Source organism: Capra hircus, chromosome 15 (assembly GCF_001704415.2).
Source record: "Capra hircus breed San Clemente chromosome 15, ASM170441v1, whole genome shotgun sequence".
NCBI lineage: Eukaryota > Metazoa > Chordata > Mammalia > Artiodactyla > Bovidae > Capra > Capra hircus.
Genome location: NC_030822.1, coordinates 51,085,248 through 51,107,581, shown reverse-complemented (window position 1 = coordinate 51,107,581; position 22,334 = coordinate 51,085,248). Strand labels below are relative to the sequence as shown.

At 49.8% G+C, this 22,334-nt stretch overlaps 1 protein-coding gene across 2 annotated transcripts in view; it reads left to right on the top strand.

Annotated features, from left to right (window-relative positions):
- GRIK4 (glutamate ionotropic receptor kainate type subunit 4) overlaps nucleotides 1-22,334 on the top strand; it is a 505,937-nt gene that overhangs the window by 148,894 nt on the left and 334,709 nt on the right. For both annotated transcript variants that reach the window (XM_018059644.1, XM_018059645.1), the window contains exon 2: nucleotides 12,884-13,015. In XM_018059644.1, the coding sequence (XP_017915133.1) occupies nucleotides 12,934-13,015 (82 nt within the window). In that variant the 5' untranslated portion in view covers nucleotides 12,884-12,933. The remainder of the gene's footprint in view (nucleotides 1-12,883; nucleotides 13,016-22,334) is intronic.

Below are 22,334 nucleotides of genomic sequence, written 5' to 3'. Positions count from 1 at the left end.
GCAACCCACTCCAGTATTCTTGCCTGGAAAATTCCATGGACAGGGGAGCTGGGTGGGTTGCAGCCCATGGGCTTGTGAAGAGTCGGTCAGAACTGAACACGCAGGCATGCCACTTATTTTGCTGTGGACCTTTCTGGTGCAATATCTAGCTTTTGTATCTTCTTTGTTTCTGCCTACCCTCCCACCACCCGCCAGCCTTAGGGGTGCTGGGAGCAAGGGGCCAGTCCTGGGCCTCCTGGAGGAATGCATGCACCGTGGAATGGCTGCCTTCTCTCCTGCTCTGGCAGGGACTTTAAGAAGACAGGGCCTTACTTCCTTCCAGTAGTGTCTGAGACGCTGAACAGGCCGATGTGTACATGAGCTGACCACGTGGGTGAGATGGAACCCGGCCAAGGGAAGGGAGCTTGCGTCTGTGACCCAGCCACTCTTAGGTCAGGAAGTGCTTCCTTATCGATAACAGTTAGAGTGCTGTCCTCTGGCTTTGACCTCAGTGGAGCTGGAGATTGTCTTCCATCATACGTGAGTCTATAATAACCCATCTCTGGCTGCAGATGGTTAAACTCAGATGCATCTCCCACCCCTGTCCTTGTCTTCTCCAGGCTACAGAGCCCAACTCTTCCCACATCTCTTTATGGAAGTTTGCAGTGCACACAGCCTCGCTCCTAGGCTTCTGCAGGGCAGCCCCTCTCCTCCCAAACACCCAGAAAGAACCTGAGCAAGGGAGGGAGGGCTGTGTTTACGTGGAGGTAATTCAGATGCTGTCCTTTACAGCAGTTTCTCTCCCCATCTTTCTCCCCACTTACTCAATTCCTCTGTGGAGGCTCTTGCAAGGTCTCTCTGCTTTAAATGTGTTCAGATGGCTCCATCACTGGGTTATTTTCTTTCAAAGCCTCAACTCACATGGTCTCTGCTAGGAGCTTGACTCCCCAGGGCCCATCCTGGTGGCTTCAGATAAATGCCAGGGACATTTTTCACCATCCAGAGCCAGCCTTGACCTCCACATCTGACCCAGGGATCCTCTTCTCATCTCTCATTGACTGGTGGGTGATTAATTCTCCATCTTCTCACCTCTAACCACCTCCTTTGCCATAGAGAAGAGATTCAAATGCTGTGGCCTCCTCCCTTTTCTGTGAAGGATGCTTGGTCCAGTATGAGTTTCAGGAGGGCAGTTGGCTGTGGATGCAGAGCCTTATCCTGCACTTTGGAGCAGAGAGAGACTGAGGATGCCTAATGAGAGGGACTCACAGAAACACAGCAGATTCAAAGAGAAGGTGCTCCCAGCTTTCTAGCTGTGTGGGCTCCCTGCCATCTCCGACACCCATGGCGCAGCGCTCCATCAGCGCCTCTCGTGGGCTCCCTGCCATCTGCAACGCCCGTGGCGCAGCGCTCCACCAGCGCCTAGCGTGGGCTCCCTGCCATCTGTGACACCCGTGGCACAGCGCTCCACCAGCGCCTAGCATGGGCTCCCTGCCATCTCTGACACCCGTGGCCCAGCGCTCCACCAGCACCTAGCATGGGCTCCCTGCCATCTACGATACCCGTGGTGCAGTGCTCCACCAGCGCCTCGCGTGGGCTCCCTGCCGTCTCCGGCACTCACGGCGCAGTGCTCCACCAGCGCCTCGCGGGGGCTCCCTGCCGTCTCCGACACTCACGGCGCAGCGCTCCACCAGCGCCTCTGGGTCTCCTCTGCTGTGTTGTTCCTTCTGTCTGGCTCCTCGCCTCCCTACTCACTCCTGTCCCCTTCAAAGAACCTGGCCAACTCAAGTCAAACATTTTATCCTCTGGCCACATGAAGACCCCACCAAACACTCTGTAGTAGCCTCTATTTTCCACTCACCATCTGTCATTATGGCATCTAGTTACCTAGATATGGATTAATATCTCCTCCCTAGACTGTAAGCTCCATCACGGCAGGAATTAGACACTGCCTACTGGAGAAGACTCTTGAGAGTCCCTTGGACTGCAAGAAGATCCAACCAGTCCATTCTGAAGGAGATCAGCCCTGGGATTTCTTTGAAAGGAATGATGCTAAAGCTGAAACTCCAGTACTCTGGCCACCTCATGTGAAGAGTTGACTCATTGGAAAAGACTCTGATGCTGGGAAGGATTGGGGGCAGGAGGAGAAGGGGACAACAGAGGATGAGATGGCTGGATGGTATCACTGACTCGATGGACGTGAGTCTGAGTGAACTCTGGGAGTTGGTGATGGACAGGGAGGCCTGGTATGCTGCGATTTGTGGGGTCACAAAGAGTTGGACACAACTGAGCGGCTGAACTGAACTGAACTGAACCACCCAGTAAGCACTCAATAGAAATATTTGTTGAATGAATGAAGTATGAATCATGTAGTGGTATTGTCTAGTTTATGCTTGGGCTTCCTAGGTGGCGCTAGTGGTAAAAAACCTGCCTGCCAATGCAGGAGACGCAGGCGACGCTGGTTCAATCCCTGGATCAGGAAGATCCCCTGGAGGAGGGCACAGCAACCCACTCCAGTATTCTTGCCTGAGAAATCCCATGGACAGAGGAGCCAGATACAGTCCATAGGGTTGCAAAGAGTCAGACACAACTGAAACGACTCAGCATGCATGCTTTGGCCAGTCTAGTGTAAAGGAAAAACAAACACCAATTCTTTTTAGAAAGCACTTCACTCACCTACAACGTATTTCTCCAGCTATTATCTCCTTTGAGTCTCTTAGCAACCCTGAAGGGCAGATGGTGGGAGTGTAGTTTCCCCATTTCACCGAAGAAGAAATTGGGGCTCTGAGAGGTTAAGAGATGGGCCTGAGGTCACACAGCTCTCCACCTCCGTGTCTGCGTTTTCTCCTGTGCCAGGCTGAGTCTGAGTGAAGAAGGAGGGCTGACTCTTCAGGGAAAGGTTCTAGGCGGGGCTGACCTGGAGCAGCATTTTGGAGGTGAGAGGGCTGTGGATTAATCTTAGCACGAGGCGTGGGAGGTCGTCTCATTGGGAGAAGATGTGGCTGTGGTCCAGGGTGCCTTGAGGGGATGAGGGAGGGACAGGAAGTTCACATTCCCCGATTGCATCACACCTAAGATCTCTCGCAACAGCTTTTCTAGGGAGGCCTCGCGTCACCCATGGTTTATAGTTGTGGAAATGAAGCTCTTAGAGGTTAAGTAACCAGCTTAAGGAAGCAAAGTGACAGTTGAGACTGGAAACCAGGGTTGTCAGCTCTTTGTTTAGAGGTTGATTGAATGCTTTGGTCTGAAATAGACACGGGAAGTGGTTTGGAGGGGAAGGCAAACTGGGGGTCCCCCCAGCTCACTCATTAGTGCCCAAGAATTGGGAACCGCTTCTGGAGTTGTGTGTCCTGAGTGCTGGCAGACACCTCCAGGGGCCCTGCTCCCTGGATGGCCTCCCCTAAAGTCAGGCCCGGGCAGAACAGTCCTTCCACTTTAGTTTATCCTGGTGCGTCACACCTGGTCCAGCTGATGCCAAGCCTCCCTGGCTTGTGTGCTATATTGTAACTCATCACAAACTCCTGAGAGCGTCTCCTGATAGTAAATCCTAAAGGCTGAGGACATCTGGGCTGATGGTTTTGCCAAAGGACACTCCTAGACTCATTTCTGTGTTGCTGGCTCCCCCTGCTCCTGATTTGGCAAAGTGTGCAAATGGGCCCAGACCTATTTGCATTTCTTGGCTTCTTTAACATCGTGATGATCACTATCATCACATTCTTACACTTCCTCAGGTACCACTGTGTGCCAGATTCTGGGGTACCTAGAGGAGGCAGGTATAGAGAGCAGTGGATGAGAATGGGGTGCTGGAACCAAGGCCTGGTTCTTCCACTGACAAGCTGAGTGACCTTGGCAAGTCCCATTCGACCCCTCCACCTTTGGGTTCCTTGTCTGCTGGGGATTGGAGGGAGGATGAGTGTCTGCCTCACAGAATTCTGAGGAGCATTAAATCTTAAATAGTACTTTGCACATAGAAAGCGAATGTACTTACATATACATATTTATTTATTTTTGGCTCCCCTGGGTCTTCGATGTTGTGCCTGGGCTTCTCATTGTGGTGGCTTCTCTTGTGGTGGAACATGGGTTCTAGGTGCACAAGTTTAGTTGCCCCACAGCTTGTGGGATCTTCCTGGACCAAGGCTCAAATCCGTGTCTCATGCATTGGCAGGTGGATTCTTAACCACTGGACCACCAGGGACGTCCAGAAAGCAAATATTTAGTAAATGTTACCTGTTCTCATAAAGTACAGTTCCTAGAACTGCAAAATCTCAGAGTTTAAAAGAACCTTAGAGATCATTGGTCTGACTCTCTTATTTTACAAAATGGAAAACTGAGGCTCAGACAGGCTCAGAGCTAGTGAAGATGCTTAACACATGCTGCCCATGTTATCAGGTCACAGAGGGTGACTCCCCAAGGAGGCCACATGGCCTGGGGTGCCACCCCACTACCTGCACATCCCATCCAAGCTGCTAGCTGCTGTTGGGATTTTCTCTCTGTTGGAGGAGTCAGAAAAGCAGAGAATCACACGCCCATTTGTCTTGGGGAGGCTGGAGTATCGTGAGGAGTAATCAAGATCTTGTTGCCCAGAGTCGAGAGCAGACCTGTAGTTAATCTGGCTGCCCCTCTGATTTTCTTTGTCCTCCCACCACCAAACACTCTCTAGTGGCTGTAAGCCTCCTCTTGGACTCACCCCGGAAAATCAGGATTGATGGTGTAATAGACTTATGGGGGTGAGAGAGACCAGCAGAGGGACCGCTGACAAGTCAGGAGAGGAGAGGTCATTTAGAACAACTGGGTCAGGGAGTCTAGACACCGTTTACCATGGAACATGAGGAGCTGTGGTTGGGCAGTGTCTGTCTGTGCCTGTTAACCAGTGTGGGTTGAGAGTCAGCACACATTCGTGGAGCTTCTATTCAGGATGAGCATCATAACAAGCGTGTCGGGAAGATACATGCCAGAGAGATGATGCTCCCCTGCCTTCCAGGAACGCACAGTCTGGAACAGAGAGAGAGCATCAGTACATGCAAGTTAAATAACCATTCATTTATTCACTCATTTCTTAATGTTTATTTATAGCAGCATTGCACTGGGTGCTGTTCTAGGTGCTGAAGGTATAACAGTGAAGAAGAAGGCTCTGCTTTCACGGGGCTTCATTCAAAAATACAAGCACCAGGGCTTCCCAGTGGCCTAGTGCCTAAGACTCTGGCTACCAATGCAGGGGGCCTGGGTTCCGTCCCTGGTCAGAGAACTAGATCCCATATGCCACAACTAAGACCCAGCACAGCCAAAATGAATAAGTAAAAATAAATATTAAAAATCTTTAAAAAATAAAATACAAGCATCAGAGAAAGGATTAGAGACATTGAGGTCTGAAAGAGACAGGAGAGGATTTTCTACCTTGAGGAAGCAGAGCAGTCTTGAGATGCTGAAACAATGGAAATTAGGTGCCCCCTTTGAAAAAAAGTGGGGACCTCTAATCATTGTATTAAAAAGCAGAGACATCACTTTGCTGACAAAGCTCTGTAGAGTCAAAGCTGTGGTTTTCCAATAGTCATTTATGGATGTGAGAGTTGGACCATAAAGAATGCTGAGTGCTGAAGAATTGATGCTTTTGAATTGTGGTGCTGGAGAAGACTCTTGAGAGTCTGTTGGACTGCAAGGAGATCCAACCAGTCCATCCTAAAGGAAATCAGTCCTGAATATTCATTGGAAGGGCTGGTGCTGAGGCTGAAACTCCATAGCATGGCTACCTGATGCACCTTTTCCAGCCGACTCACTGGAAAAGACTCTGATGCTGGGAAAGATTGAGGGCAAGAGGGGGAGCAGAAAATGAGATGATTGGATGGCATCATTGACTCAATGGACATGAGTTTGAGCAAACTCTGGGATATGGTGAAGGACAGAGAAGCCTGATGTGCTGCAGTCCATGGGGTCACAAAGAGTTGGACACGACTGAGTGACTGAACAGCAACTGATTTCTGGTGTTTGGGTCAGGAAACATCCTGGGCAGGTAAATGCTGAAGCAGAGATGAGACCGCAGAAGCCTCAACCGCCAGTCTGATTCTGCAGCACATCTCTCAAGTGCTCCGGGGGCAGGGTGCAATCAGTGTGTGGGGTGACACTTCCTGTGCTGAGCTGGTGAGGGCTGGAGGGCTGGAGCAGAGCTGAGCGTGCTCTGTGGAGGAGCTGCACCCGAACACTACGTTTTCTTTCTGGGCAAGGACTCTGAAAGTAACTCACTAGGAAATAATTCACGCCCACAGAGCCTTTTCCATGTCTATAACCTGATTGAATTATTTCATAATTGCAACAGATATTTTTGAGGCTTCCCTGGTGGCTCAGATGGTAAGGAATCAGCCTGTAATGCAGGAGACCCAGGTTCGATCCTTGGGTTGGGAAGATCCCCTGGAGGAGGAAATGGCAACTCACTCCAGTATTCTTGCCTGGAGAATTCCATGGAGAGAGGAGCCTGGTGGGACAGTCCATGGGGTCATAAAGAGTTGGAAACCAGTGAGCGTCTAACACTTTCACACTGTGGGCCAGCCTGTCCTAGGCACTGGGGATGCAGGTGGAAAATTCTTATGTGTTCCCTGCTCTCCTGGTGCCAGTCACCCCATGAGGTAGGCATTCATATCCCCATGTTACCAATGAGGAAACAGGCTCCCAGGGGTGGAGCTGCTCAGGAGGTTCCCTCCTTAAGGACCACAGCAGATCACACCTGGCCTCCTTCCATGCTGGGCCCTAACTGTGCACTTGTTAGGGTTGGCATGAGTGCTCTAGGGTGTCAAGAACAGTGTTCTCAAATTGCCTGGGGAAGATCTATCAGAGCCCTTCAGAAATTAGAAGCCATATTTGTATCAGCCTGCTTTGGACTTAAATTCTGCCAGTGCCTTTGTATTCAACTCTAGTTGAACGAGGAGCCTGGGATCTGTGATCGCATGGGGTTAGATGGTCTTGAATTTGAACTTCAGCACGACTGCTTCAGTTGCATGACCTTGGGTTAATGGTTGATCCTCCTGGAGCCTCAGCTTCCACATCTGTGAAGTGGGTATGCAATATCATCTTATAGAGTTAGTATAATAGCCATGAACAGTTAATTACAGTTAATTAGCCATGAGCAGTACAGGATAAGCATCTTAGCATCACCCCTCCTAATGATTCTGTGAGGGAACTTTTATCATTGGGCTTCCCTGGTAGCTCAGTGGTAAATAATCCGCCTGCCCATGCAGGAGACTCAGGTTCCATCCCTGGGTTGGGAAGATCCCCTGGAGAAGGAAATGACAACCTACTCCAGTGTTCTCACCTGGGAAATCCTATGAATGGGGGAGCCTGGCAGGCTGCAGTCCATGGGGTTGTAAAGAGTCAAACACGACTTAGTGACTGAACACAGACACGTTTCTATCATTCCCATGTTATGAATGAACAAGTTGAGGTTTAGAGTAGTTAACTCACTTGCTCATGGTGTACAGCTGCTACATGGCAGTGCAGATCTCAACCTGTGTAAGAACTGTGACTGTCAGTCCAAGCCCCAGACACAGAAGTAAAGAGCAATAAACGTTTCCCTCCCCTTTTCAGTACTCTTGCCTGGAAAATCCCATGGACAGAGGAGCCTGGCGGGCAGCAGTCCATGGGGTCACAAAGAGTCAGACACGACTGAGAGGCTAACTTTTCACTTTCACTTTTCTCCTTTCAACATTTATCGACATGATGATCCTATGCCTGGATCTAGAGCGTTCTGTCTGCTTAGATTGTATTAACTACAGTGAATGTACGAAACATAAAACATACAAGTCAGACTGAGAATTTATTTCATCTTGGTATAAACTCAGAAAATGCCTTTGATGCCATCTGTTCACTGATTTCATTCAGCCAATACTAATAGAGCACCTACTGTGTGCCAGATAGTGTGTTGGTGCTGGCCACGGTCCCGGCGTCACAGCTGACAGTTCTGTGGGGAGACAGGAGGCATCATCATGAGCAGAGTATGTGTCCTAACGAGGAATGTTCCAGATGTGGTAGCAGCAGATGGGAAAGGGATCCCAGAAAGCCTCAGAGGGGAAGTAATGCAGTGAGCCTGGAAGACACAGTATTCAGGCCATCAAGGGGGGAGACTGTAGCTGGTGCACGGGCAGAGGGTGGGTGCTGAGGCAAGTCAGAGATTGCGCTCTGCTGAGGATCGGGTGCCGTGGAATTGGGGGTAGAGGCAAGAAGACAGGAACCAGGGCTTCCCGGGTGGATCAGTAGTAAAGAATCCTTCAGCCAATCAGGAGACTCCGGTTCCATTTCCAGTCTGGGAAGCTCCCACTTTCCACGGAGCAACTAAGCGCGAGTGCCACAACTATTGAGCTTGTGCTCTAGAGCCGTGGAGCCCCGACTACTGAAGCCCACGTACCCTAGAGCCTGTGCTCCGCAACAAGAGAAGCCACTGCAATGAGAAGCTCTCATACCGCAACTCGAGAGTGGCGTCCGCTCACCACAGCTAGAGAAAGCCTGCAAAGCAATGAAGACCCAGCACAGTCAAAAATATAAAACAAAAAGAAAGAAAGAGGAACTAGATCTTGAAGGGTTTATCTGCTGGAGTTAAGTTTGTCTTTGATTCTTGATGCAGTAGAGAGCTGTGGTAGACTTTGGGGCTGGGGTGTGAACATTATCAAGTTCGCGGTTTGGTAAGAACTCCCGGCTGCTCGTTCAGGTGGTCAGATAGTAAAGAATCCATTTGCAATGCAGGAGACCTGGGTTTGATCCCTGGTCAGGAAGATCCCCTGGAGAAGGGAACAGCAACCCACTCCAGTATTCTTGCCTGGAAAATTCCATGGACTGAGGAGCTTGGCGGGTTGTAGTTCATGGGGTCACAAAGAGTCGGGCACAACTGAGTGAATAACACTTTTATTTCACTTTTCTGGCCACTCACTGGAGACCCAACAGAGAGGGAAAGACCAGAGGGAGAGAGACCGAGATGGCTGCTATTGCAGAGTCCTGGCTGTTGCTGGTGGATGTCTGCAGGTTGATGGTGATGGAGAGAAAGTGATGGAGCTATTGGGACTTGGTGACTGAGTTGATGTGGGGTGTGGGGAAGTTGAACTCTACAGTGACTCTCTGCTTTCTAACTTGGGTGACTAGTGGATCGTGGTGCCATCCCCTGAGAAGGAGAATGTAGGAGGAGAAACAGATGGTGGGGTTGGTGGAGAGGAGTCCTCCTCTTTAGGACGAGGTGTGTCTGGAGGGCTGGACGTCCAGGTGGAGATTTCAGGAAGCAGCCATCTCAGTACAGGTGTTCTGGGCTTGAGATTCTGATTTAGAAGCCACACCATGCCAGTGGTAATAACTCGTGGGTGAAGGTGGAACTCCCTAGGGATGATGTTAGTGGGAAGAGGGGCTGGATGCTCTATTGCTAGAAAAAAATTTTATCCTTAAATTATGAAAATATTTTCAGTTGGTAAAGGCTATGCCATAAAGTTCTAAGACCAGATTCATATAAATTGAAAGTAAGACCTCAACTTTCCTTGTGTTTTTGGATAAAGAATCCAGAAGCTTCCGGATCTGCTCTCATACGCAAACAGGTACGTGACAGACGACTACCCAGCGGAGTCTGAATCCTGGCTTAGCCCTGGCTTTCCCTAGTAACAGCTGTGTTACCTTGAACTAGGCACCTTTCTTGAGCTCAGCTTCCTTGTCAGTAACAGAACTTGTTTTGTGATTAATTAAGATAAAGATTATGGAAAAATTTTGCAAACCCTTGCGTCATGATGGTGCTTTTTATTCCTGTAAGGTTTTGGGGGAGATTATTTCTCATCACTTTGCCCAAGAGCAGCTGAAGACCTGAGCCATTGTCCTTACATGTGGTCTCCAGGATCAGCCAGCCTTTGGGGTCATGAATAATGGCCATCAGGCCTTCATGGATTGAGTGTAGTTCTGTCATCAAATAAAATTTACACAGGCTAATCTGACACGTATTTAGCGGTCTGCATAGTAATTACTGTGCAGTGGGCTGACCAGGCATAAATGGAAAGCATTTGACAGAAACGATTATATTTAGTATTACTTTTATATAGCCTAGCAAGATTTTTACGGTTCTTCCATCTTTGACAGCCTATTCATTTTCCACTCAATGCGAATTTATTGAGGCTGTAATATATGCCAGGCACAGTTCTGGGCCCTGAGATGACAGAGAAACAGGATTTCTGTTCCAGCCCCACCTCCACTGAGCTTGAATTCTAATGGGGAGACAGTCACTCAATAGTCAACCTTTCCCACAATGAGTAAGAATGCCAAGCTTCCCTTGAGATCATGGTTGCTTTCATCTCTTCCTGCACTAACACCCATGAATTAATATTTAATTAAATTTATTTATTGGGCTGCATCATTATTTGGTCTTAGCTGTGTCATGTGGAATCTAGTTCCCTGGCCAGGAATTGAACCCGAGGCCCCTGCATTTGTTGTTCAGTCACTCAGTTGTGTCCAACTCTTTGTGACCCCATGGACTGCAGCACGCACGTCTCCCAGAGCTTGCTCAAACTCATGTCCATTGAGTTGGTGATGCCATCCAAACATCTCATCTTCTGTCGTCCCCTTCTCCTCCTGCCTTCAATTTTTCCCAGCATCAGGGTCTTTTCTAATGAGTCAGCTCTTCGCATCAGGTGGCCAAAGTATTGGAACTTCAGCTTCAGCATCAGTCCTTCCAATGAATATTCAAGATTGATTTCCTTTAGGATGGACTGGTTTGATCTCCTTGCCATCCAAGGGACTCTCAAGAGTCTTCTCCAGCACCACAGCTCAAAAGCACTCAGACTTCTTTATGGTCCAACTAGGCCCCCCTGCATTATGAGCGCAGAACCTTAGCCAATAGAGCACCAGGGAAGTCCCAGCACCAGTGAACTAAGAGACAAAGATTTTGAGCCTGATTTGCCAACAGCAAAGTTGTCTTTGCTCCAATCTTTATCCTTTATTTCCCTGTCTCCTTATATCAGGCAGTGGCTTGAGACCTTCCTTCTATTGAACAAATATGTCCTGTGCACCTGTTGGTATAAGTAGCCTCAAGGGATACAGCAGTAAAACCGGGAGTGGTCTAGCCCTGGAGAAGCCCACACTGAGCCCGGAGAGACACAGGCAACAGAGGAAGACTCGTTGCCATCAGAGCCACTAGGGGCTGCTAGGAGTGGGTAGAGAGGCACCCGACTCTGGCACCTGGCAAGGTGCGGGGAGAGGAGCACACTCCAGGCAGAGGGGCGGAGTTGTGTGCAGGAAGATGCAAGGTGCTGGGTCAGGCTGCAACATGAGCTGCTGTGGGAAGGGGGGATGTCATAAAACAAAACCTTTACCAAGTGTAACACACATACACACATACGGAAAAGTGAACATTATCATCGGTATATATACAGCTCGACTGATTTCACAAACTGAGCACACTTTGCTTAGCATCTGGAATAAGAAACAGGACATCACCAGCATCCTCAGAAGAACCCCTGTGGCCCCTTTGGGTCACCACCCTCCTGCAGGGGTCACCACTAACTGGACTTCTTATAGCACATGGTGGTTTTGTCTGCTTTTAGATAGAATCATGCGGTAAATGCTTTTGTACCTGGTTTCTTCTACTCAACCTTATGTCTATGAGATTCATCACGTAGGTGCATGGAGTTGTTGACTGTTCATCTTCATTTCCAAGCTGTATTCCCTTGTGTGACTGGACACTACATTCCTCCATCCTGCTGCTGGACATCTGGGTAGTTTCCAGTTTAGGGAAATCCAAAGAGTGCCACTGTGAACATTCTAGTATGTGTCTGACGAGTGTATCACACATTTCTATTAGAAATACCTATGGTGGAGTTGCGGGGACCCCTGTAGCTCAAACGGTAAAGAATCTGCCTGCCATGCAGGAGACCAGGGTTCAATTCCTGGCTTGGGAAGTTCCTCTGGAGAAGGGAGTGGCAATCCACTCCAGTATTCTTGCTGGGAGAATTCCATGGACAGAGAAGCCTGGTGGGCTACAGTCCGTGGGGTTGCAAAGAGTCGGGCACGACTGAGCGACTAACACACACACACAAAGTTCTAATAGACCAGTTTTCCACAACAGCTACGTCAAGCTACATTCTCAGTGACACGGTAGGAGAGTTCAGGTGCTCCACATCTTTGCCAACACTTTGTAGTATCATTTTTCTAAGGCATTCTGGTGAGTGTATGTTGTTGTTGTTTAGTCACTAAATCGCGTCCAACTTTTTTGTGACCCCATGGACTAATCCTGCCAGGCTCCTCTATCCATAGGATTTCCCAAATGAGAACACTGGAGTGGGTGGTCATTTCCTTCTCCAGGGGATCTTCTCAACTCAGGGATTGAGCCCACATCTCCTGCACTGCAGGCAGATTCTTTACCGCTGAGCCACCAGGGAAGTCCGGGTGCGTGTATAGTGATAACGTATTGAGATTTATAATTGTGTTTTCCCTAGTACTTTTCCAAGTGTGCTCCAAAACTTTTGGATATAGTTGTTAGTGAAATGTTTGTTCTAGTCTTTTGCCTATATTGGAGAAGGAAACGACAACCCACTCCAGTATTCTTGCCTAGAGAATCCTGTGGACAGAGGAGCTTGGTGGGCAGCCATCTATGGGGTCACACAGTGTCAGACATGACTGAGCGACCTCACTTTTTACTATGAATCATTTGGCCACAGTCACACTGCCTGCCCCTGATTTGTTGAGGGTGAAGGTGGAGGATGGCTTTAGAACTTGAGGCTTCTGTGAGCCTGGGCAGAGTAGGGAAGGCAAAGGCCTGTAGCCGGCCTGGAGCTCCCCCACGGGTGCAGGGGTTTGGGGAGGGAGCGTCGGTCCTCCTCACTGAGGCTGTCCACTTGGGGAGGCCGCTGTGCTGGAGGGTGGCTCCCAGCACGGGGACTCATGCACTTCTCCCCCTCCCCCGCAGAGTTATGTCATGCCCAGACCAGTGGAGGGCTCCATGAGGATTCATAGAAGATGCCCCGCGTCTGGGCGCCTTTGGTGCTGCTTCCCACGTGGCTCGTGATGGTCGCCTGCAGTCCACACTCCCTGAGGATCGGTAAGCGCTGCCCCTGTGGCACCCTGGGGGCAGCCCAGCCCTGGGTGATGCCCCTCCTGCACCCAGGCGTCTGCCGGGCACATCTGACCCTGCACTGCCCTCCTGAATTTGGCTGGGGCAGGGGTGGCAGTGGTGGGGCAGCCGACAGGCCCACAGCTATGATCTGCTTAAGCTGCCTCTTGTGATGAAACTAAAGATTCTGATAAGTCTCTCTTACAGCCTGTGATGGACTCAGGATGGGAATGGCTGGGGGGCTTCCAAATCCAGGGCTAGAGAGCAGAACACAGCTCATCTCTTCTGTCCTCTGATCAATCCCAGAAGTCTTCCTGGAGGCTGTGTTCAGATGAAGTGTTCTTGGTGCCCCTGACTTGGCTGCTTGGCTGGGCCTTGGTGTCTGCTTGCCTTAGCCTGGTTCTGGGAAGGAAGAACGTGCCACTTCAGAGACGTATGTCTACCAGCTCTGTCCCTTGTCCTTGCCTCCATGGGGGTGCTCCTTCTAGCTGTAGGCAGGCACTGCTATTGATGGCCCATCAGTACCCCTGTGCCTGGCAGAAGGCTTGGCTCTTTCCAGGGTTCAGAAATGCCTGAAAAATCAACTGCCTCCCCTACCCCTCAACACCTCCAAGACTGAGCAAAGCTGCTTATCTGCAGGCGTTGCTGTTAAGCAGTGGGGCACTGGTGATCCGGGCATTGGGAACACGGCTCCAGCTGCAGAGGCAGATAGGCCAGTCCAGCAGACACTGTGTGGTCAGCTGATGGCCTGGGACAGATGAGGGATGTTGGGGACTGGGTTGTGTACTTGTATATGGGGAAGAGAGTCAGTGTGGACAGGTAGTTGGGGCACAGAAGTGAGGAATCCAGGCAGGTGTGTTGGTCACAAGAAGACCAGTCCAACAGCAGGACCCCTGGGCAAGGCCAGGCAACAGCCTTAGAAGCACCTAAACACCAGGTAGGTTGTCTAGGCAGGCGCCCACCCGAGGCCTCTCTGTCTAGACTGGGGTGGGGATGGCAAAAGTGGATGCTATGCACAAGGCAGGATCTGAGATCTAAACTTGAACCTGAAAGGGTTAGCGGCTGTTTTAGAATGAAGACTACGATATAGAATCCCAGGGGCACTTGGCCTAAAGCTCCTGAACTCCTTTAGTGCAGTTAGAACTGGTTCTAAGGTCCCAGAGGTTGGCATGATGGTGGTGATGGGTGGTCAGGAGGCCCTGGCCAGGCCAGGCATCACAGGTCAGAGCCTAAGTAGGAGGCCCCCAAGTTGCTCCGTGCTGTGTCGTGGGCACACAGACATATTTCTCCATGGATATGCCAGAGACACTTAATTGGAATCAGAAATGAGGACCAGTGACTCAGTCCTTCCCCTCATCCTGCCCTTGGCTCACCACTCTGCACACTTGAAAAAAGGAATTAAAAACAAACCCTTTCCTCCCTCTTCCCCATTCACTTCTACTGAAACTTCAAAACCTAATTTAATTCTGCTTAGCAGCAATGCAAAACGGTTCATATCCTTAAGATGCTTAATTTATAAGATGCCTCCAGTTATTCAGCATTTGCTGTGAGGTTTTCTTCTCCTCTAAATGAGTGGATGAAGCAGTAACCCATCAATTTCCATTTGTCGCTAATGGGAAGCGGAAAGAGACTGAGACGGAATCAGTAGCGCCTCACGGCCTCGGCTGTCCTGACACTTGTTCCCTCGGAGGGAAAGCAGAAAGTGAAGCTGACAGATCCCTGTCTGGCCTGCTGTGCGACAGGGGAGGGCTTCCAAGGGACCCCTGTGCTCCCATCCCCACACTTGGAACGATGCTTGTCCAGTTCCGTCAGCTCTGCTGGTGCTGGTTGTGGTTCATGCCAGGCCATGTCCAGCTGATGTCCAGCCAGGGGCCCTGCTGGTGGACAAGGTCAGACCGAGCCTGATCTCCTGCAGAGTCCAGGAAGCTGAGTGAAGTCAACAAAGAGAGAGAAAAGTAAAGAAAAACCAAAACAGCAATGCCCGGGCTTGTTTGGCTGTCTCCTTGGTTATCCTGGGAGCCGGGAGCTTTATGGATGAAAAGGTGCTAATTACTCGGACTCCAGAGGGGATCTGGAGTAGGGCAGGGATGAGGAGAGAAGTAGGTCAGGAAAATGCAAGTAGCTGAGCAGCAGGCAGCCTTCCGCACCAATGGGCTGGACCAGCGTTGATGGCGCCGGGTCCCCCAAGGCCTCCAGAGCCTCTTGGAAAAGGGAGGGGCTCCTGCTCCTTCCCCTTTCCCAGGGGTCACTCTCCCCACATTTGATTCTTCTGGAGTTCCTCCCAAACCCCCAGCCTCAATGTAGATGGCTGTGAGAGCGAGACTGCATGAAGGGACCAGGGATCTCGGAGATAAATGGTCCCGCCTGCTCCATCTCCAGCCCCGCTTGATGGCTGGTGACAATATGGATGCTTGTAAAGAGGCGCCGAGCCCATTACCCTGCCTTGGGACTGCTGTTTTTCATTCAAGTGAGGCACGGGGCGGGAGATACAGCCAAATTGTCTATTACGGGGTCCAGTGTTTACCCCCCCTCCACCCAGTGAAGTTTTGGGTAAGAGAAAGGGATTTTATTTATGATGGTGAAGCTGCCCGCATAAATTCCGCAAACTCTCACACATCTGTCAGCCCGCTTCAGTCATCTATCTTCTGGAAATGTCTTTTGATTTTGCTTCTGTCCCTCTGGGTCCTCTGAGTGATGACTGTGGGAGCCACAAGTTAATAAATGCCCTGAGAAGACCTCCCCTCCCCATCTCTAGAGCCCTCCATTACTTAAAGGGATCATCGATATATCTTAAAGCCACAAAGGATTCTGCGGATCCCATTTTCCAACTGCTCATTTTGCAGATGGGGAGGGAGACCCACAGGGGTGGCGGTTTGGCCAAGGTCACAGGGCTCACGGGGGCGGGGCTGGTGGCAGCCAGTCCTAGGGCCTGGTCTCCTGACTCCTCTTGCAGTGCCCCCTCCATTGCCCACCAGTGGGCTCCCTAAGCCACTGGGGAAGCAGAGTCACCTTCAACAGCAGGTGGAGGTCCTTATCTCTTAGTTTCCTCTCATCCCGTTTCTGATATTAGCAAATCTTGCCCCCAAACTCATTAGGAACTGAATATTTGTCAGCTGAATGAATGCGAGGCTTTCCTGCTAGCTTTCTGTTACTCCTTCCCCGATCACTTATTTTAGCCACACGACTACTCACTGTTAAGTGAATATGCCGTATACTAGGGAGGTTTACTCTGGGCTTATCTCATTCCTCTTCTGGGCCTGAAGAGCGCTTCCTTGCATTCCATCTGTCTGCCTGGAAAAAAAAAAGCAACTTCTCCAGCTCCTCCTCTCCCCTCCCCTCCTCCTTCTCCCCTTTTGCATCACCAATATCACTGGTGTAAATAGCCCTTCCTCCTCAGACTTCTCTCCCAACATTTTCCTGTCCTTCCTAGGGTCAGGCCGTCTTTGCCCAGCCATTCTCCCATTCCCCTGTTCCATCATTCACTGGGTTGTGCTCTGATTGTTATGGCATTTTCCTACCAGCTTGGCTTCCAAGGGAGATAGACCACATGACACGGGCCCTCACACTTGATGTATGCAACTGTGTCACACAAGCTCAGTGAAGCGGGGGGATGGGTCTGTGATCCTTGCAAGACGTGGTTCCCTCAGAACATGCTCCACAGCATTGTTTTAAAGTTTATTCCAGTCTTGGTTGTTGTTCAGTCGCTAAGTCGTGTCCAGCTCTTCACGACCCCATGAACTGCAGCACTCCAGGCTTCCCTGTCTTTCATTATCTCCCTGAGCTTGCTCAAACTCATGTCCATTGAATCAGTGATGTCATCCAGCCAACTCATCCTCTGTCATCCCCTTCTCCTCTCGCTCTCAATCTTTCCCAGCATCGGGTCTTTTCCAATGAGTCAGCTTTTCCCTGTGCTTAAAGAGGTAGACTTATTGGAGGAAGTAGAAGAAAAACGAGAAAGAGAAGAAAGAGAAAACGTCCGTCTATCTGTCTTACTTAAAAGAGAGAAGAGGAATGGACTGGAGGTCCTGATTGAGTTCTAAGGCAAGTGTTTGCTGTAATGGTAAAAACAGGGATTCACCCATTCATTCATGAGTCCACTCAACAAGCATTTATTGATTGCTGTGTGCCAAGGACTGAGGATATGGTGCTAAATAATAATAATCCCCATAATAATTCCCACTTGGAAAGACCTCACTTTCTTGCAGGTACTATGCTGGGTGTTTCACATAATTCAGGCAATCTTCACGTCAGAATTAATGATCCAATGTTATAGATGAAGAAACAGAGGCTCAGGGAGCTTAAATAACTTGTCTAAGGTCACACAGAGACTGAAATTCAAACCTGTCTGTCTCTAAAGCTTCTCTTTCTGCTTTGCTCTACTGTAGCTCTACAGCCCTGGAGACATTTGGGATATTCCATTATCACAGCAGTCACATGAAATATATTGTGTTCTATCTGGTAAAGGGATTGAAAGATGGAATCATTATTGCTTTTATAGGCTCTCACTCTTTTTTTGTTTTTAACTCCTAAATAATTTCCTAAGGACCCAGACAAAGTCCATCAGACAGATGAGGAAACTGAGGCCTGGGGATCTGAGAGGCTCGATCAGGGTGGTGCAGAGTTCTGCTCAGTGTGGGTGGCTCTAGACATCAGCAGGTTATTGTAGCGGTTGAATCTCTTGTTTAAGGTTTCCCTGCGAGGTAAAGCAGCAAGAGCTTGTATTTATTCGACACTCTGTCTTACTAGGACCCCAAGCACTTTACAACTCGCATTTTTCACTGAGTTGGTTTCCCTCAATGAGCTCCAAGTCCTGCAGAGAGAATGTTTAACATAGAACATTCAAATGTTATGAAGATAAAGATAATAAGAGAATTGGGGAAGGTAAGCGGGGGGAATAAAACACACCGGTTTTCTTACCCTGTTCTGCTGTGTGTTAAATATATCGGACGCTGCTGCTGCTGCTGCTGCTGCTGCTGCTGCTACTAAGTCGCTTCAGTCGTGTCCGACTCTGTGAGACCCTATAGACGGCAGCCCACCAGGCTCCCCCATCCTTGGGATTCTGCAGGCAAGAACACTGGAGTGGGTTGCCATTTCCTTCTCCAATGCATGAAAGTGAAAAGTGAAAGCGAAGTCGTGAAGCATGAAAGTGAAGCATGTCCGACTCTTAGCGACCTCACCAAGATCCAGGTATACCAGAGGAATGCTGTGCCTTGCAGAGGACATACCATGGGGCTTTTTGAGTAGCGGGCTTCCCTGCATAATGTGTGATGTGATCGCATGATTTGATTTATGAAATTTTGATCAGCGTGTAACTCTTCATCTCTTTTCCCAGTTGAGTCACCCATATAAGCAATCAGTTGGTCTTTCACATTAGGGACAAATAGAAATTGATGCCTTTCTCCTTCACCTGACATCTAGAGAGAGAATCCATGGACAAAGCTTTCTGGGACTCACATCTCTCCTCTAATAACCACCTTAGGGGATCAGGGTCTTTGTTATTATGTCTGTGTTCCTGAGTCTAGCACAGTGCCTGGCCCATGAAAGGTGCTTAGGAACTGCTAGATGAATTATCTAACGATGAGTTTTATCTTGAACTGACCTGTCAGTTTTTTAATCTCTCTTCTCCCAGATGTTGGTCAGTGCTCAAAAATGTCAACCAATTTTATTTAACTGTAAGTGTACAAAATATGTATTTAGGAGAGCAACTATTAGAGTGTCTGCCCGCATGCATGCTTGCTCGGGGCTGTCTCTCCTCCTTCCTGCCATCCCTGCCGCCTCTGCCTCTTCAGAGGGGTGAAGGAGGCTTGGTTAGAAAGGTATTCCAGGCCAGAGTGCCACGTGGCATCATCTGTCTTTGCTTGTGGCTTGGTCTTCCACCACGAGCACTGCATTGGATACTGTCAGGACATGCGTCCTCTCTCTCAAGCTTTCCAGAACCCATCTGTGAGCTGCAGCCTCTGGCCATAGTCTCTTGCACTGAGGAAGCGAGGGGTGAATTGGGCCTAGATGCTCCATTTTACAGATAAGACAAACTGGGGTCCGCATAAGGCACAGCAAGTTGGCAAAGGCCACTGTGGCAGTGCCAGGACTCCCGACTCCCAACTGCCTGGTGACATTAATGCCACGGTTTATGCTGGGCAACACATTCTTTGCTGTTTTTGCTCAGTCACTGAGTTGTGTCCGACTCTTTGTGAGCCATGGACTGCAGCACACCAGGCCCCCTGCCCCTTACCGTCTCCTGTGGTTTGCCCAAGTCCATGTCCTTGAGTCAGAGATGCTATTCAACCATCTTATCCTCTGTCGCCTTCTTCTCCTTTTATCTTCAGTCTTCCCCATCATCAGGGTCTTTTCCAGTGAGTCGGCATTTCACATCAGGTGGCCGACATGTGTTAATTCAGTTTCCCCAACAACCTGCCAGGTAGATAGAAGTAGACACATCTCGTAGAAGAGGAGTCTGAGGCTCATGGAGTTTGTGGCTTGCCCAGCTCTCATGCAGCGGAGTGGTAGCCTCAAAAGGAAAGAGAGGGGAGGACATCTGGGCGGGGACAAATGGGACCTCTTGAGTAAAGCTGGAGGTCAGCTGAGGTGGCAGAGTCCTGAATAACCTGTTGATGTGCTCTCTCTCTTCTCTTCTTTTTTTTTTTGGTCGAGTGGCATGCAGGATCTTAGTTCCCTGACCAAGGGTTGAACCTATGCCCCCTGCAGTGGAAGCTCAGAGTCCTAACCACTGAACCAGCAGGAAGGTCCCACAGTACATTTGTTTTTTAATTGGAGTATCATTATTTTACAATGTTCTGTTCGTTTCTACTGTACAACAAAGTGAATCAGCTGTATGTGCACATATATCTCCTCCCTCTTGAGCCTCCCTCGCACCCCGCTCCATCCCACCTCTTTAGGTCATCACAGAGCACCAAGCTGAGCTCCCTGTGCTCTGCAGAAACTTCCCACTTGCCGTCTATTGTACACAAGGTAGTGATATATGTCAGTTGTACTCTCCCAGTTTATCCCATCCTCCCCTCTGACTGTACATTCTCTATGGGTAAGACTGAAAGCTGCAAGGGCCAGCGTGCCAATGCCTAGGACCTTAAGAAATCAGACTGAGCTAAAGCAAACAGGCCTGTGATGGCAGGAAACATGGTGTTTTCTTAAACATATCATGGCGGATCTCCGGAAGGAAACTCGGAAAGGCCCCGGTAGCAGTGGTATTAGAGACAAGGGAGGGGGTTATTTTTTCCTAACTCAAAGCTGTACATCATAGAGCTGATTTCCAAATAATTTTGGTGCATGATTTCCTATGTTCACTGCTGCTTGAAGAGCCTGGTTTCCCCAGGGTCTCATATGGCCCCTCCACTCAGGCGATGACCCACACTATCTGCTGCTCTGCCAGAGGAAGCCCCACCTGGCAGAGACACACATGATTTGAGAGAACTGGCATGGTGATATTTTGTCAGAATTTCAAAAACCTGTCTCCAGCCCTGCAAAGTGGTTTACAAGAGTCTTGGGATGGGGACTGAGTCATTAGCTCTATTTTGGCGGGAGGGTGTGGGGGGAGTGTGTTGTTTCAGGGGGAGGTGAAAATCATGGAGAGAGATTTGGGTTTGGTGTAGAAAAATGCTTATTCGACAGATGGGATGGGTTCTGATGCTGAGGTCCTCACAGCTGGAGATGGCCACTGCTGAGCTGGACAGAGATTTCAGCATCATGGCGGGGGGCGGGGGCTGGACCTCTTACCTTCAGGACCCCTTCCATGCTGGGATACTGTGCTAGAATACTGCAGCCTTTGGTCTGTTCTCATACTATGAGGGAGACAGCCCATTATCATTGTGTTCTCATTATCAGCCACTCACCAGAGCTTAAAATGGAGGCGGCCATCTGCCCGATTTAAGCCATGACCCCATTCGGCCACAGTTGCTTGAGCAGGATAAGAAGGGAAGCCCTACAAGTTCTGCTTGCTCAGTTGGTATAGCCCTGCCTGGGTGTTTCTTTTCTCCCTGTGGCCACTGCTGAGGAGTCAGAGATGCGCGGGTGATGGCTGTAGCCGCTGCCAGCTCTCAACCAAGTGCCTGGGTGTGTGCGAGCCTGAGTGGGCGGGAGGCATGAATCCCACTCACAGCCTCGCGGCTCAGCTGCAGGCGAGACAGTGGTCACACTTAGCTCTCATTAGTCTGGATGCGGGGGCACACATTCCATATCAGCTGGACAAGGGCTGCAGGCATGTCGGGTCACCCAGCAGCCCTTCTGTATCTTTTTGGTGTGTGTTTCTTCCCATCGAGCTGCGTTAGGGGCCGATAAGCTTGTGGCGGCTCTGGAACCCCTTTAGCCCACATTGGTGAGGGGCATGGTCCAGAGGGAGGCACCTGCCCATCGAGTCCGGCCTCAGCAGATGCTTGATGAAGGAGGACTTTATCCAACCCCCAGCCAGGAGGCATCACCACCATGCTAGATTCAGGAGGAAAGCCAACCTGACCAGGGGTGGGTGAGCACTTGGTCCAGCCCTTGAGAGGCTCCCTTATATCCCTCTCAGCTGCTCTCGCCTGACTCACCAGGTGCCTTCCATGGCCATTCCAAGCTCACTGGACACCACGGAGCCTGCTGTGTTCTGCGCAGCACTGGGGTTGGCCTGGGAAGCCTCCAGCGTAGAGTAGAGGTAGATGCTAGAGCCTGGGCTCTAACGGTTTTGATGTGAGCACCACCTTTTACTAGTCGTGTGACCTTGGGAGACAACTTAATTTCTTGGTGCTTCAATTTCTTCAAGTATGGCGTGGATGACAGTAGTTGCTTCCTCATATGTTTATGAAAATTCAGTGAGTTCCCTGGAGGCTCAGTTGGTAAAGAACCCACCTGCAATGCAGGAAATGCAGGAAGATCCCCTGGAGAAAGAATTGGCAACCCACTCCAGTATTGTTGCCTGGGAAATCCCATGGACAGAGGAGCCTGTCAGGCTACAGTCCATGGGATCACAAGAGTGGGACATGACTTAGTGACTAAACTACTACCAGTACCTACAGAGCACTTAGGAAAATGTCAGGCGTGTGTTAAGTGCTGGGAAAGTGATGCCTGTTACTGGGAATGGCCCTGTTGGGCCGCCCTGTGTCCACCTCTTGGCCTTCCCCTGCCTGGAGCATCCTTCTCCACTCCTCCATCAAGTGCTGTATCTGTATCCTCCCTTTTCCTAAATCCTGCTTTAAATTCAGTTATTTCTAAGAGCCAAGAGTCTGCACCCAGTTTGGAAAGCTCTTCTAGAATTCTCAGAGCGCAAGAGGTGTGCATGCTGACTGAATCACGCATGCCTTGCACTGATGTCATT